The sequence below is a fragment of the Gossypium hirsutum genome, chromosome A09 (assembly GCF_007990345.1).
Source record: "Gossypium hirsutum isolate 1008001.06 chromosome A09, Gossypium_hirsutum_v2.1, whole genome shotgun sequence".
Classification (NCBI taxonomy): Eukaryota; Viridiplantae; Streptophyta; class Magnoliopsida; order Malvales; family Malvaceae; genus Gossypium; species Gossypium hirsutum.
The window spans coordinates 61,872,514-61,887,771 of NC_053432.1; the positions used below are offsets into that span (position 1 = coordinate 61,872,514).

Genomic DNA, 15,258 nt, shown 5'->3' on the forward strand with positions numbered 1-15,258 from the left:
GACCGACCCGTCTAACTCGATTAAATAAATCATTAAAAGTTTCATAAAAAATAATATATATATTAAAAATTCGGTTCAACCAATCAATACTTATTCTTGAGTTCAACCGGGTATTTATTTGGTTCAACCAGTCTATACTGGTTCTCGCGTCAATTGGTTCAATGCTCTTTTCTGGACTAGTATCTTTATCGATTCCCAACCTAACTGATCCAACTGGCAATCCGGTCCAATTCAAACAACCTTAGTCGAATTTGGTTTTTTACTTAATGATTAGTAGAGTTAGGACAATCAAAGAACAAAACAAGACCTAAAACATAAAGTTGAATACAAGTTTATAATTACCAGTTCCAAATTTGTATGATATACAGAGTTCCACAAACAAGATTGGACAAAATCTTGAATAATGATAAAAATATCCACAATTTTGAATGTTCAAGTAGTGTAAAACTGAAAATACAGTTAGCCCCCAAAGGACTTTTGTGTTATGAATGGGACTTTTAATCTAAAATATATATATATAATTGCAATAAGCTATGTTACTTGGACTTGAGTGAGTGTCGGATATGGATAAGTGTTCGATATGATATGTTCAAATGCTTTTTCTCTAAGTTGACGGTTATATCCTTATATCCATGTAGGTCAGAAGGTCGAATATCAATACTCCAAGAAAAATGAAGGATCGGAGCAATATAAGTGATAATGATGATAATAATAATATAATGATGACAATAATAAGGAACAGCACCTCAAAGTAAACCTGCAAATGGATGTTAAAAAAGGGATCCCTAAAAATGAAACTAAATTGAAGTGCATTGTTATGAAGGAGGGTAAGATTTGTTGGATTCAATAGAATGTGTTTTTTTATTCAACTTCCCTCTAAGACTCCGGATCAGTGCATCGACTCGGGCGGTGAAACCTATCTTCGTCTTCTCTCTTGCCTTCGTTTTCTCCCTACGCCACATGACTTGATCACTGACATCTTTCTTCAAGTACTTGATCTCTTGGATGACATGATGATCCATTGGGTTGAAACATCTTTGCAAAGACATATGAGCAAGGTATGGGAGAGTACAAGCAATTGTAACTAAGAGGGTGGTTATCCAATAGACAGGCGCAGAGGCGAGGGCTTCCGTGAGAATTTGGTACGCACTATGGGAAATCTTCGGAGGTAGCATGCCGTAAATGAAAAGAAATATAAACCAAGCGACAATGCTGAACCAGATTAAGACGTGTTGCATCCATGTATAGTGGGTCATTATGAGAGAGACCTGGAAATTGAGAGCGCAAATGATGCAAGTGAACATTATCGTACCCAAGATAGACATGTCGGTAGTCTGTCCTTCGACACGGTAAGCTTGGTCGTAGAAGATGACAATGTTGAGGGAGAAAATGACGAGAGAGGAATATAGACCGTTGCCCATCCATCCAAGTATCCTATACCAGTCAAAAAACAGATTTCTAGGTCCTTGCTGATACAATGTGGGAAACTGCAACACCAATAAGCATATATGAAAAGTTCTTATAATAATGTCACCGGCAATTACAGATTAATTGCTAATAAAAAGAATTGATTACGGACTAACCTCTAAGCAGACGTCAGAAGAAACATCTTGCTCAAAAACTCCTAGTGAGATTACAGGCAATGAAGTAAGAACAACGTTGAATAATATCATGTACCAGTCGTCATAAACTGATTGTCCAGAAAAGCCGGTGAATGCCTCAAAGTAGAAGAGGGTGAGACCAAATGCTATATTCTTGTAGAAGAAATAGCAAACCTGAATCCAAAATACCAGAGTTAACCCAGTACAGTGAGAGGAGGACAAAGCACCAGTGTATGTAGTATATTACCATTTGTGCAATCCTCTTATAGCACCAGTGTCCATGAACAACGAGAAGTCTTTCCAAGAAACGAAATTGGGAGACAGAGAAGTCACTGGCCATTACAGCCTGCAAAAGAGAAAAAACAGGTTATGTGATTCATTGACATACAATAATAATTTGTCTTAAGAAGCATCATTTTCAAGATAGAACAGTTATATGTAGTATTTGCCTTAAAAAACATTATGTCAAGATAGAACACTTAAAGCCTAAAATATATTACTCAAATATTATTTTCATACTGTTAAAAGCTACATTACAGACTCTTCATTTTCCCTGAAGTACCCATCTTAGACGCAATATTCGGGCACAGGATGGGGTTCAAATATATGAGAGTGTACCCATGTTGAAAACATACCTATATCGACACTCACCCCTAAGTCCGAATAACATGATAGATTAAAAGAAGCCTAACAATATCTTTATATCCCAATGAGGATACTTGCATATAAATTGCTAAGTTTACATCTACCACTGACTGAATAGAAGAGAAGCCGACAAGAACCATAAAGCTCAAAAACATGACTACCTCTTTCTCCTATATTTATCTACAATATATCGCATGAATTCAGAAAAGGACCGAAAGAGCAAATTCCCATCCCAAGTTCGCCTCTAATGAGGTAACCTCTCCTTTTCGACAATCCATAAACATGAAATATCCTTGATATAAAACTATAGAAAAGATTCACTTGCTACAATCACTAGAGGAATGCATTGCAACTGTAGGAAGAGTGAGTTAGATATGTTACCAACCTGCATACCTTCCACACCACTGATGCCAACTCCAATGTCAGCTTCTTGAATCATTCCAACATCGTTTGCACCATCACCAATTCCTAGAGTGACTTTACCAGTTCCTTCTTTTACTAATCTTGTAACCTGCTACCACGAAAATGTACCAAATAAATCGAGTACACAATAAGATCTCCACTCCAATGAATATCACCTGATTTGATCCTTTAGAAACTTTGTAAAGGTTAGGAAGGAAAAAAGAAATCTTACTAGTGCCTTCTGCTTGGGAGATACACGACAGCATATGACAGATGCACAATCAACAGCTAAGCCTAAGAATAGAAGCTTCATATCTTCCTCCAAGGCATATGCAAGAGTCTTCCCATCAATGATCAATGCGAATGCAGCATATGGATCTTTTTCTAGTTTGATCATTTGAGAACCATTGTTAACTTGCGTCAATATGTTCTCCTTAATTGCCTGATTTTCGATATATAAAATAAAGTGAAATCAATTTCCTAAGGAAAAATTCCAGTGCTCCTTCATGAAGAAATACATACCTCCTTGGACTCAGAATCAAGTGTAGTAATACAGATCTGCTTCATGCCTTCTCTTAGCAGACTGCAAGCAAACCTGCATCGCATGAAAAAACAAACATCAAACAATTTTTATGGAGCACCTTTTGATTAAGAAATAAAATTTGAGGCAGCAAAGAGGGCCTAATATTAAACAGAAAGAGATAGACCCTATATTTATAGCAGTTTCCATCTTGTCCCCTGTCAAAACCCAGAGCTTTAGACCCGCTTGCGCAAGTTTATCTATACATTGGGGTACCTGAAACGAAGAGAAGCTAACACAGGATGAAGAAACCCAAAACAGAAGTTTCTTAAAGAAGCAAGCAGGGATATCACATACCCCCTTCTGCAATTTGTCTTCCACAGCAGTAGCACCAACGAGAGTCAACTCCTTCTCCATCATCTCTGCCACCTTTTCAAGATTTGTGTCTCTATCAGCCCCAATAGAAGTTTTCGCCTTCTGAAATTCATTGTTCCATGCAGAGTACTCAGACTCCTCAAGCTTTCTATAAGCCAGTGCCAATGTACGCAATCCAGCTTCTCCATAAATATTCAAATGCTTAGTAGTATCTTCCAGATACGTTTTCCCCTTCTTTGCTAATCGGTCAAAAATAATGCTGTGCAAACATAGGGATAATAAATCAGTCAAACAGAAATCATCAGGCCATTGAAGGGTAAGGTCAGGTTTCATCTATTAACACCTTGAAGAAGTCAAACGGGTAATATAGAGACTGACCTGTCAGCACCTTTACACATTAGAATAATCTGCCCTTCTTCATCCCTCACAATTACTGTCATCCGCTTTCTTTTGCTGGTAAATTCCAACAAGTTTAGAATTTTGTACTCCCTACAAGATACCGAGAGGATTAAGATGCTAAAATAGAAATCGAGGAGAGATTAGAAAAGGGCACAAAATTCATTTATTGGTATCCCCACCTCTCGGTTGTTTGTCCTGAACCTATATATCTTTCACGGACAAAAACACTTGTTTGAGTTCTTTTGAAAAACTCAAAACCAAATTCCCTGGCTGCAACAAGAAATGCTCCTTCATCAGGCGACTCCGCTTCATATGTATAAGTGCCAGTCTCTTCATTCAGCTCAGGGATAGCAGTGTGACAAACTGCTAATATTCGGCAAAATAATATAATCATATCAACATTTGGCTCTTTCCTCCAGTTCCCTTCCGTCATGCGGTCATCCTCAAAGCTAAAAAATTTGATGGGAGGTTTATTATCCTTTCCATCTTTGGAAGTAACAACAGTCTCCAATTCAATATCTTGCTTGCTTCTTTTGCTGGAAACAGACGATTGTCTCCCATCCTGCTCAAGGTCATTAGCCATCTGTTGTGCAGCAGCCCGTTCAACTTCACTAGCGCGCACACCATATGCAGTACCAGCAATGGAACATTTGAGAAAATCCATCTGATTGCATGTCAAAGTGCCTGTTTTATCAGAAAGGATTGTATCTACTTGGCCCAGCTCCTCATTTAGATTTGATGTCCGAGCCTGAGCAGGAATCCCAGTGTCATCATCATACATCTGTAAGTCTTGATTAATAAAGGATGCTTGCAAAACCTTCACCACCTCAATTGAAACGTAAAGTGAAATAGGTATCAAATAACCATAAAGGATGAGGGCAGTGACCAAATGGCTAAGCCCTGATATAAAAGGTTCTTTGGGATTATAGAATTGCTCCGTATCATCGGGCCGCATATACCACCAGTTTGGCATGTGGAACTTTGTTTTCAGAGCAAAGCCTAAAGAACTGATCAATGAGATTACCAGAAGGAGGCTGAAAAGAACATATATTATGTAATCCATTTTCTTTTCTATTCTGCTCCTCTTTGAAGGGGACTTTGTGGAATTCTGCATGACTTTGGTATCAAAACCAGTGAAAATCACAACACCATAGACAAAACCTGTATTGCGCAACTTCGAATCTCTAAGAAGAACTTGTGCAGGTTCAAGAGAATAAGTTTGACGATCATAATCTAAATTACCAACAAAGGTGTAAAGGCTAGGGTTGGGATCCTCACATTTAATTAATCCTGTGAAGTTCTTGAAATCCTCATCTTCTTCCAAAGACAATGTTACATCCATAGCTCTCTTTACCTTCAAGTTTGTCTCACCATCTAAATTCATAGTCTCCACATAGCAAATACCGTCCTCATAACTTGATGACAAGAGTAGCAGATCTGCTGGAAAAAATTCATCCTTCTCTACTCTCACCACGTCTCCAACCTCAACCTGCTGCCACTGCTTAAACTCAAAAACGCCTCCCTCTTTATGAAATTTTACTTTCCGACTATTAACATTCATATCTTGCATAAACCTTCGCCAATCCTCTAAACCTTCCTTTGCCATGCTAAGCCCTACAACAAAGGCCAAGGGAGCAATCATGCTCACAGCAGAAAATGGCGAAAGGGGTGTAAGTGAAAGAACTGCAGCTGCAAGGAAGTACAAATTGGCCACTCGGTGGAATTGTTCATACAAAGATTTTGGTAAGAAAGAGAGAAAATTATACTTGGTCGTCGATATGTAATTTGATCGGTACTTTAAAGGTCTTTTCCTGTGCATATGAGGTTGGTTACAATGTACAGTTCGTGAGCATCCAGCCCCTTCTACAAATGGCACTGCCTCTTGAGTAGACTTTCTCCCACATGCGAATGTATAGAGTTGACTCCGCTTGATCTTAGCTCTAATCTTACCCTTAGCCATCTCTCAGAACCAAACTTTAAATAATAATAAAAACAGGACACAACTGTCAAACAAATGAAAGCCCCCAAATCTAGCCTTCACCAGTGGATATTAATGCAGCTACTCCTTCACGATTTCCTTGCTTTACCTCCTGTTTCACAAAACCAAATGGTAATCAAACATTAGTACATATCTAACATTTACAAATTGAAGCTTGCAAGTACAATTAAAGCTCACAATTCATAAGCACAAACATTCTGAAACATGCCGTATTTAAATCACATTCAACGTTCTTACATAACACAGATTAGAAAGTCTTATGAGCTACAAAATTCTAGGAATAAATGATAAATTAAGACAAAGATGAGAACAAATCTACATTGGTTAAACCTACAAATCGACCAAAAACAATACTAGGTGGCTATTATTAAAAAAATACACCCATACAGCCATTCCCAACATACAAAGATCTTCTTTCGAAAAAAAATACAAAGATCCAGAATTCAACAGAAACAAAAAACAAATTTGACAGATAGCTGGAGAAGATGTCATACACAGTTCCACATTTCACCTCAAATATCCAAATAAACAACCAAAACTTATGAGTGTTGGATAGAGGTATGTATCTGATATGAGTATAATGAATATTTTAAAGTTTTCCATATCTTTATATGGATGTGTCAAACACATGCAACGTAGCAAATAATACAATACAAATATAGTACTTCAAAATATGAACAAATGAGCATATCACTGACATTCATTAAAGAAAGAATTTCAAGAAACAAAATCAATAAGGAAAGGGAGGCCATTAAATCAAAAGAGAGGTACCTTTCAATACGGAGGCTGGTTCATCTTCAATACAAAATTAACAAAAAAAGGAACATTTTCAAAACTATTAAAAAAGAACAGTCAATATCTTTTGCACATCAATAAATGAAGGGAGACAATGAAAGAAAGACAGTTTTTTCTTTGTTAATTTTGATTAAGGAAAGAAACTTAGAGAGAGAAAGGGAAAAGAATGAGGTAAAATTTAGAAAAAGTCATTTAGGCGTAAGAGAGAAAATATTTCTCTCTCTTTCACAGCAATTCCCGGAGTCCCTTTGGCTTGTATAAATAATATAATATTATTTTCTATTTTAAAATTTCACTCTTTTTTGTTTTTCAGTTTATTCAGTTTTAGTTAATTTTAAGGCTGTTTTTCCTTAAATTTCACCAGAAGTTTTTGTTATTTATGTTATAAAAATAACGAGTTGTATATCTGTAAATTTTTTTTGTTTCTTTTATTGTTTACATTAGATTCAGTATTAATCTTCCCGAATTTATTAAATACATGAATTTGATAATTTAAATATGTTAAACATAATTGAATAATAATTTAAAATAAGATATAGTTAAAAACAAATTTTAAAATGACTTATTAATATAATTATAAAATAAAATAATCAATTATGGTGTAAAAGAAGAACTTTCTAACAAAGGAGGAAACAAGGTTTTATATACACACTTCCAAAATAATAGCCTGATTTTCAGTTTTCTTCTGTCCATATTTTTTAATAAAAACGATATTTTATTAATCACCCAATGTTATCACAATTATTTAAAAAACTAAAATCAAATTATCTATTAACATGATTACAATTACAACAATAAAAAATATATAACAACATGAATTCAAATACACAACAGTATATTTCCGATTTAAGGATTTTCAACCTTCCTCACTAAATAATCAATTCAATATTCCACACTTATAAAATGAATTGTGTAAAAGTCGAGATATCATTATAATCATGCAAATTCAATTGTCTTGGATAAAAAAAATTTATACTTCAAACAAAACTCTATTGTTATTTAATGATAAAAATGATAAATTTTTAATTTAGTTATAAAAATATGTTTAAAAAATACGACTACAAAACAAAATCGTTGGCACTAACTAGAAAATAAACCAAGCTTAAATAAAAGAAAGAATCAATATATCGTGAAAAAATCACTGCCTTAGAAGCAAATTCAATGTGATTAGTGTAATCGTATAGTGGACGTTGTCGCCCTAAGATTAACACATAACTTCAATATTCGTACACCTGAATAAGGAAGACGAGACATAATTGGTATTACTCTTCTTTAAGAAATCAAGAAATAAGATAGAAATAAATTTTTAAAGTTGGTCATAAAAGCTTGGCTAGAAAAATCACACTAGGTTCAATTTTCAAGAAAGATCAAGTTTAAAATCAATCACCTAGACAAAATTTCCTCTAATGTAATTTTAGTAAGATATCAAATTTTTAGAGAAAAAAATATGAGAATCGAGAAGAATAAGAGAAACTCTTTTGTTGCTTGTAAAATGAAGAAAAATAGGATTTTCAAATAGGTAAAATGGTTTAAAAATTTCAACGGCCATATTGCAACAATTAGATTCCAAATTTAAAGGGTATGTTCCCGCGCGAATCTCAACAATCACTTGTTCTGATTCTACATATTGATCATTTTGAATTAAAATAAACTTTTTGGTGGAATAGTCATCTTATGTATAATATTTTCACTCTCAATAATTACATGGAAGTTCATATAACATAAAAAAGCAGGATGCCCATGACGTGTGTGTAGAATCCTCATTGAATTTGATTTTTCCATTAAAAGGGGCTCGTACATTTTCTGCAATACCCCCTATAAATACTCTGTCAGTATGAAAAGTTTTTAATGTTAGTTGCGTTCTTAGTTCTCCAATGGATTGCCCCACAATAATACCTACAGCTTCTCCCAATTCAACTAGGGCACCATAAGTGGAGCTCCGACCATAACATAATCAACAAATCCAATATGTACTCATTCAAGTAAAGAGAGTTCGAATAGATATTGATTGTGTTCAAAAGGTTCTGAATCGATCAACAAGGCCAAGCCCAATACATTGATTTCGAATGGCAATGCACCGTGGAACCATATATATATCGTCCGCTAATACATGACCAATTAATGTTTGGAAAAAAATTCTTTCCAGAAGCGTCCTCTTTTAAGGACTCATAGAAATCCCTCGGGTGGTGCCACAATCTGTTCTATGTACAACAATGTGTTGAACTACTTCAACAAGTTTATGCGTAAGATATCTCATATTGTACAATCATACTTTTGTAATACCAACAAAATATTATTATTATAAAATAATTTTTTGATATAATTTTATAATATTTATTATCTTTAAAAATGTTATCTTTATATTATTATCCAAATATATATTAAACATAAGTATCAAACACAAACACTTAAAAACAAAAACCCAAAGCAACATAGATTATAACACCGCATTATAAAGATAAGGACGATATTATCTTGATCAACAATAAAACCAAATTTAACTCAAATTTTAACATAATTCATGCAATCACCTTTTACAATATAAGATTTAAATCTTAGCCTCCACAAACTATCTCCTCTTTTCATCTAACAATCCATACCAATTCACTAAATATTATCAGCTTTAACCAATTGGACCTCATGATTTTGTCAAGAAAAATGCTTCTCCAGTTGCAATAATATAAACATTTGTATCCCAATCAAACTCTAGTGTTCATGACTTCTCTCTTAAATTGTGACATTGAGGACGAGGCCTCTTTTGTACCAAAAACTAAAAGTTGGATTCTGATCCAATCCACTTAACCAGCCATTCTAAATTTTCAAATCAAACTATATTTCACACAAATCACGAAGTACAATGCGGATACTACTAGTAAAGTGGAATTTCCGAAAGTTAATTGATTCACATAAAGAGATTAAACACTGACATACCAGCAAAATATCCATGATTCCTCTTGCATCTGATGAGAACTAAGCTGACACGTTCTTCTGGGAAATAATAGCGTCGGCTCTTTCGTTCGGTGAATCACCTGCGCGCACACACACGTATAAGAAAATACAGTTTAAATTAAGTAGGAAAAAATCACAAATGGAAGCAAAATCATCGAAACGAAAAATGCTCAAACAAATCAAAATGAATCAATTACTAATCGGATTGCATGTATCCGAACTGAAAGGAAAAATAAAGATGAACTTATTTGAAATTAAAGAAATCAGAATTTCTAAAAATCTAAGATTTAAAAACTTGGATTCAAATCAAACGGATCGAAAGAGAGAGAGTACCATCGGGCTGAAACAGATAGAGAAACAGAAACCCCATAGACGAGACCTTAGTGAGGGAATCGGCGTCGTTTCGAGGCAAAAAGGAGAGAGAGTTGGAGATTGAGAACCTGATTTGCCAACAGCCGGTTCATCAACGACGCTCCGGTTCTGATGATGTGACCTTTATTACGAGACGCCACTATTTTTTTTTTCCTTTTTATTTTGTAGTTAGTTATAAATTTGAAAAGAGGCGGGAAATGAGTCTTCAACTAGAAGGGGGCTATTATAAACACAAAAAATATTGGTCAAAATTGGTATTCACGCTTGTACTTTAGTAAATTTTGTGATTTAGTCCATGTACTTAAAAAGTCTCTTCTTTTTAATTTAAAAAACCTTAGAGTGGGTTGGATGAGCGGTGCGTTTATGTGCCGTTAGTGTAAAAATAACGGTAGCGGTAAGATTAAATACTATAGTGATAGCGTGAGACAAAAAGTAAACTAAAACAACGCACCGCACCGCACCGCACCACACCACACCACATCTCACCACCCATCCAAACCCACCCTTAATCCAATAGCCCATACCTTATTAATATTTTCAATCAAAATTTATCATTAATACACTTATGCAATCCTACAATCTTTGAAAATAACTTATTATAAACTTAATAACTATACATTATTTGAAAATAAATCATTATGAACTCAATAACTATACCGTAGAATAAGTAAATTATGATGATGCAATGTTTTAATTTTGAAAAACAAAATTATTGTTAAATTTTTAAATATAAATATTAAATATCTAATTATAGTGATGGGTAAGATATTTTAATGTAATATATAATACAATAAAATATAATATCAACTAATTTTAATTTTTTACCTAGTATGATTTTTTTTGATAGAATATAAAGAATGACATTATTAATTTATTAAAATAAATAAATAATAATATATTTTGAACAACTCTAACTTGTTTTTGGAGTGTGGGCTTTAACAAACAAAAAAATGATAATATCTTTTGATAACTTTTTATAAAATAGTGACACAAAAAGGTCCTTGGTCATATGTCCTGCTGATAAAATATAAAATAATTAATTTTAGTATTTAAATTTTGAATCAAGCAATTTCAAAAAAAAATGTTGAAATGGAACATTGTAAGGAAAATGTAATTTTGATATTAACTAGAAACAAATAAACAAAAAGATTTGTAGTATTTTGATAAAAAAAGAAAAACATATTATTAAAAAGAATTGTAAGAAGGGTAATGAATTTCAAAGTTGAAATAACTCTTCTTCTTTTTTAAAATAAATCAAAAGATTACATATAAATATTCATAACAATGTTATCCAAACAAAATTTCTCATTCAAGATCTCTTTAATCTCCAACGAGGGTTCCTCAAACATATGCAACATTTCATCACTTGATAGAGCCATTTTTGCTAAAGCATCTGTTATTCGATTGGTCTCTTTAGGAACATAATTTAAGGACCATTTTTTTTCAAATGCTAGAATTTGTTGAATTCTCTTTATTAGCGTGTTTTTAGAACCTATAATCTTATTGTCTCTAATAGATATAACATTCTCAAGATTATCCGATTGAATTCTGACCTCATTATATCATTGTTCCTGAAGAAGAATTAATCCATCCAATAAGCCTCGAAGCTCAACAACCGCAACTGAACACTTTCCCAAAAAATGATTATAGCCCAAAATCCAGCTCCCCTTCCCGTCAGGGATAACTAATTTTTAATGTCATTTTGTGCATTTAATATTTAATTATTTTTTAAAATGTTATATTTTTAATTGTAGTAGTTAGCATAAAATAATAGAGAGTTCAATTATGATACTTTTAATGGATTGACTTCATGACTAAATAATATTGTAATTAATAAATGAAGAGTTGAAATTTAATTACAAATTATTTAAACTCCCAATTAAATATGTCTGATCGTTTCTTTTGCTAGCTCAATACAACATAGTATTACTTGCAATTAGAACTGATATGCCAAATGAATGAAAACGATGAACGAAAAATAGATTGCATGAATTACTAGCCATGATAAATATTTTCTTAAAGGGAACAAGGGATGACTTGAAAATTGTTTAAAATTCTTTGAATTGTTATTTAATTTATTGTAAGTGAATAATGAGTATAAAGTGAAATTAAATTAATTAATCGTCGCAATTTTACCAAACAAAATGATTAAATTTACTTGTAGGTTCTAATATGGTAAAGTTGTCATGATTTTAAAGAATTTAGAATTTAGTTGAGGAAATAATTTAATTGAATAGAATAATATTTTTGAGAATAGAAAATTAGTTATTGGGTTGAATAATTATATCAACTTGTTTTAATTAAAAATAAAATTGGATTGCATATATAATTGTATTCAATATGTGAAAGGCACAATAAGCCTATTTGACGAAGGAGTGAGTTACATAGTGAGTATTCCCGATGTAAATGTGCGGCCCGCCACAAACAGTACTAATAGAATTTTAAGTATTCTATTAAAATATTATTATTTTTTATTTTCTTTTTTGTTTTAATAGAACTTTCGTGATTTTTCTTTATATGTAAAGGCCGTTAAATTAAAAACAAACAATTTTAAGTGTAATTATTTTATCAAAATTTAATGAGATTTATTTACTTAAAATAAATTCTATTTTTTTTATAAAAACTCATATATTTGATTTTAATTTTTGTTCACCTATAATAAAACCTATCCAAGGGTTAGTAACCCATCCTAATTGCTAAACTCTATTATTTGCAATGCTTATTTAAGGTGAATAGCTAGAGCGATAAAACCAAATTACATGTCGTGGTTGAAGAAAGCCAAGTTGTGACTTTCTTTGGCAAATTCTACTTTTTCACTTTTTTCAACTTTTCCTCTTTTCATTTTTTCAAAATCGCTTTTCCTTCTTCAAATTCTATTCATTTATCAAAAAAATACCTTAAAAAAACTTATTAAGTAAAAAAAATAGTAAACATAAAATAAGACCCGTTTTCCAATAAATAGTTGCAAGCAAATAAGAAACTAAAATATGTAATAAATATTTACCTATCAAACATCCCTCTTCCCTTTCAAATTTTCTTTTCCAATTTTCTTTCAGAATTCGAAATTCACAATTCCCATGGGGTAAATTTTCCTTTTGCTAGTCCATTTCATTACACTAAGGGGAGTCGAAATTAAATTATAATTTTTAATAATTTATATTTTTATAATTTTTAAAAAATTAAATCAAAATTTTATTTTTTTAAAAAATTAAATCAAAATTTTATTTTTTTTAAAAATTAAAATATAATTTTACTTTTATTAATTTAAAATTTAAAAATTTTTAAAAGACTAAAAGAACAATTTTTCATTTTAGGTATATATACCCAAAACCTTAAAAACTTCAACACTTGACTGAGCTCCATTAGCGTGCCATCCCATCCCTCTCTTCTACTAATTGTACAACGAAATCAACCAATTTCCATAACACGCAAATATATTGTTGAAGTGCAAACCTTCTATAACCCTTGTCAATGCCCAATCATTTACCGCATTCCGTAAACAAATTATAAAGCAGATCTTATAAAACAAGAAAACTGACTCAAAATTTACCAAGACTAAAAAAAATACATGGTCACTAATATTTATATATTTTATCAAAATAGTGTTAATTATATTTTTGAGCCTTTTTTAGTTATTAATTTTTTATTTTTTAAAATTATTTTTTTAATAAATTTAATGAATAAATTTAATATTTTAATCTCTTTTTTTTCAAAAGGTTTCGATCCTTTATATGTTTGTTTCTACTGAGTTATTATTTTAGATAATTACATTTATTTTCTTTAAATTAAGAGTTATTTTTTTAATTTTACGTATTATTTTATTATTTTTTATATGTAATTAATTTATAGGGTTATTTAAGTAATAAATTACATTATATTCAAATTATTTCACCTATAAAATTTCACATCATCCCTGTTAACTTTTTTAACGATACTTTCATTAAATCTATTAGAAAATAAAGTTAAAAAAAAAGCAAATGTTGATGACAAAAAAAAATCTCAAAAATACAATTAAGGTCACTTTAACAAAATATACCAATATTAGTGCCTAAATTTGGGATTAAGCCGAAAAAAAAAAAACAAGGCACACATTCAGAAAGTTGGAAACTCAAGAAATTAAAGGAAAACAAATCCAAACCGACTCTCGTAAAAGAGAAACAAACTTTGAATAATAGAAACTCTCAGACTTGAGAGGTTGCTTTTCAACTCAACTTAATTCAAATATAAAAAGCACTAATTTTGCCATTAATCTTTGTACTATGTAAGTAAGTTAGTTATTATATTTTTAAAATTTAAAATTTTAACGTTAGAAATAAATCTGTTAGATTATTATTAGTCTCATACTCTATGTAAATTATGGATTTAATTATTGTTTTTTAATTTGATATTTTTAGATATTTTTTGAATTTTAAAATTTAGTAAAATAATTTATAAATTCATTAATTAAAATAATATAATTTTTTTGTGAGTATTATGTAAAAATAATAAGGTAATATGATGTTACACATGTGATATTATATTTATCGTGTAAAATTTTGAAAATAGCAAAAATTAACAATTACCAATTAAGTCAATACTAAATTTTTAAAATTAATAAGTACATAAATTAAATCCACAACTTATAGTACAAAGATTGGTAACAATCCACAACTTACACTCACATCCTTCTATCAACTCACGCACCACTCTCGCCCTCCTCCCTTTCCAAACCAGCTCCTCCCTTGTATCCACCCCCTTAGAAATTCCCGTTTTGTTTCTAAAATTCATCTTACTGCTACCCACACCAGAACTAAAGTCACCAAACTTCCCGATATTAACTCTCAGATGCAGCCCATATTTCAAACAAAGACTCCCCTCTTCCACCAATGGCAGAGCATCTTCACAAGATCTAACAATATGAACTAGAGAACCACAAAAATAACACAAGTCGATAAGCTTTTTATAGCAACAAATTTAATAAAAAATTAACAATATTAATAATTGAACTTAAATTTTAAAATTTAAAAAGTAAATAGACTAAACTCTTAAAAATAAAAGTATAAAAATTAAATTTCGAATTTGTGAAATGTACATAGACCTAATACATATTTTAACCTAACAAAAATATGTTTACTAATTTGGGACACATTCCACCTCGGCCGTCAATGTACATATCTATACAACTATACATATTAAGAAGAAGACCCTAAATCTCTTTACTT

The 15,258-nt window shown here is 31.5% G+C and overlaps 1 protein-coding gene and 1 long non-coding RNA gene across 3 annotated transcripts; both read right to left on the bottom strand.

Annotated features, from left to right (window-relative positions):
- Positions 1-690: 690 nt before the first annotated feature.
- On the bottom strand, positions 691-6,951 carry LOC107889094 (probable phospholipid-transporting ATPase 4). 2 transcript variants are annotated; one of them, XM_016813412.2, is made up of 11 exons: positions 6,713-6,951; positions 4,122-6,032; positions 3,922-4,032; positions 3,526-3,802; positions 3,356-3,444; positions 3,171-3,243; positions 2,881-3,090; positions 2,632-2,757; positions 1,849-1,947; positions 1,584-1,775; positions 691-1,487 (listed from the first exon to the last, which is right to left on the bottom strand). In XM_016813412.2, exons 2-11 carry the CDS (start codon positions 5,900-5,902, stop codon positions 816-818), a joined length of 3,630 nt encoding a protein of 1,209 aa, XP_016668901.1. In that variant the 5' UTR covers positions 5,903-6,032; positions 6,713-6,951; the 3' UTR covers positions 691-815. The 2 variants fall into 2 exon arrangements, with proteins under 2 accessions (XP_016668901.1, XP_040932269.1); XM_041076335.1 differs by lacking the exon at positions 6,713-6,951 and having other exon boundaries at positions 4,122-5,556; positions 5,709-5,841.
- A 2,601-nt stretch (positions 6,952-9,552) lies between these two features.
- LOC121206094 (uncharacterized) lies at positions 9,553-10,225 on the bottom strand. The gene is made up of 2 exons (XR_005901072.1): positions 10,019-10,225; positions 9,553-9,765 (listed from the first exon to the last, which is right to left on the bottom strand). It is a non-coding gene; the product is annotated as an uncharacterized lncRNA (long non-coding RNA).
- Positions 10,226-15,258: the final 5,033 nt, after the last annotated feature.

What these genes read in the sequence shown, in the direction of transcription:
- LOC107889094 (XM_016813412.2), bottom strand. Translation starts at nt 5,902, where the DNA reads ATGGCTAAGGGTAAGATTAGAGCTAAGATCAAGCGGAGTCAACTCTAT. An exon ending in AAGACAAATTGCAGAAGGGG is followed by an intron (nt 3,445 to 3,525) that starts GTATGTGATATC and finishes TCTTCGTTTCAG; the next exon opens with GTACCCCAATGTATAGATAA. An exon ending in CTCCCAAGCAGAAGGCACTA is followed by an intron (nt 2,758 to 2,880) that starts GTAAGATTTCTT and finishes TCGTGGTAGCAG; the next exon opens with GTTACAAGATTAGTAAAAGA.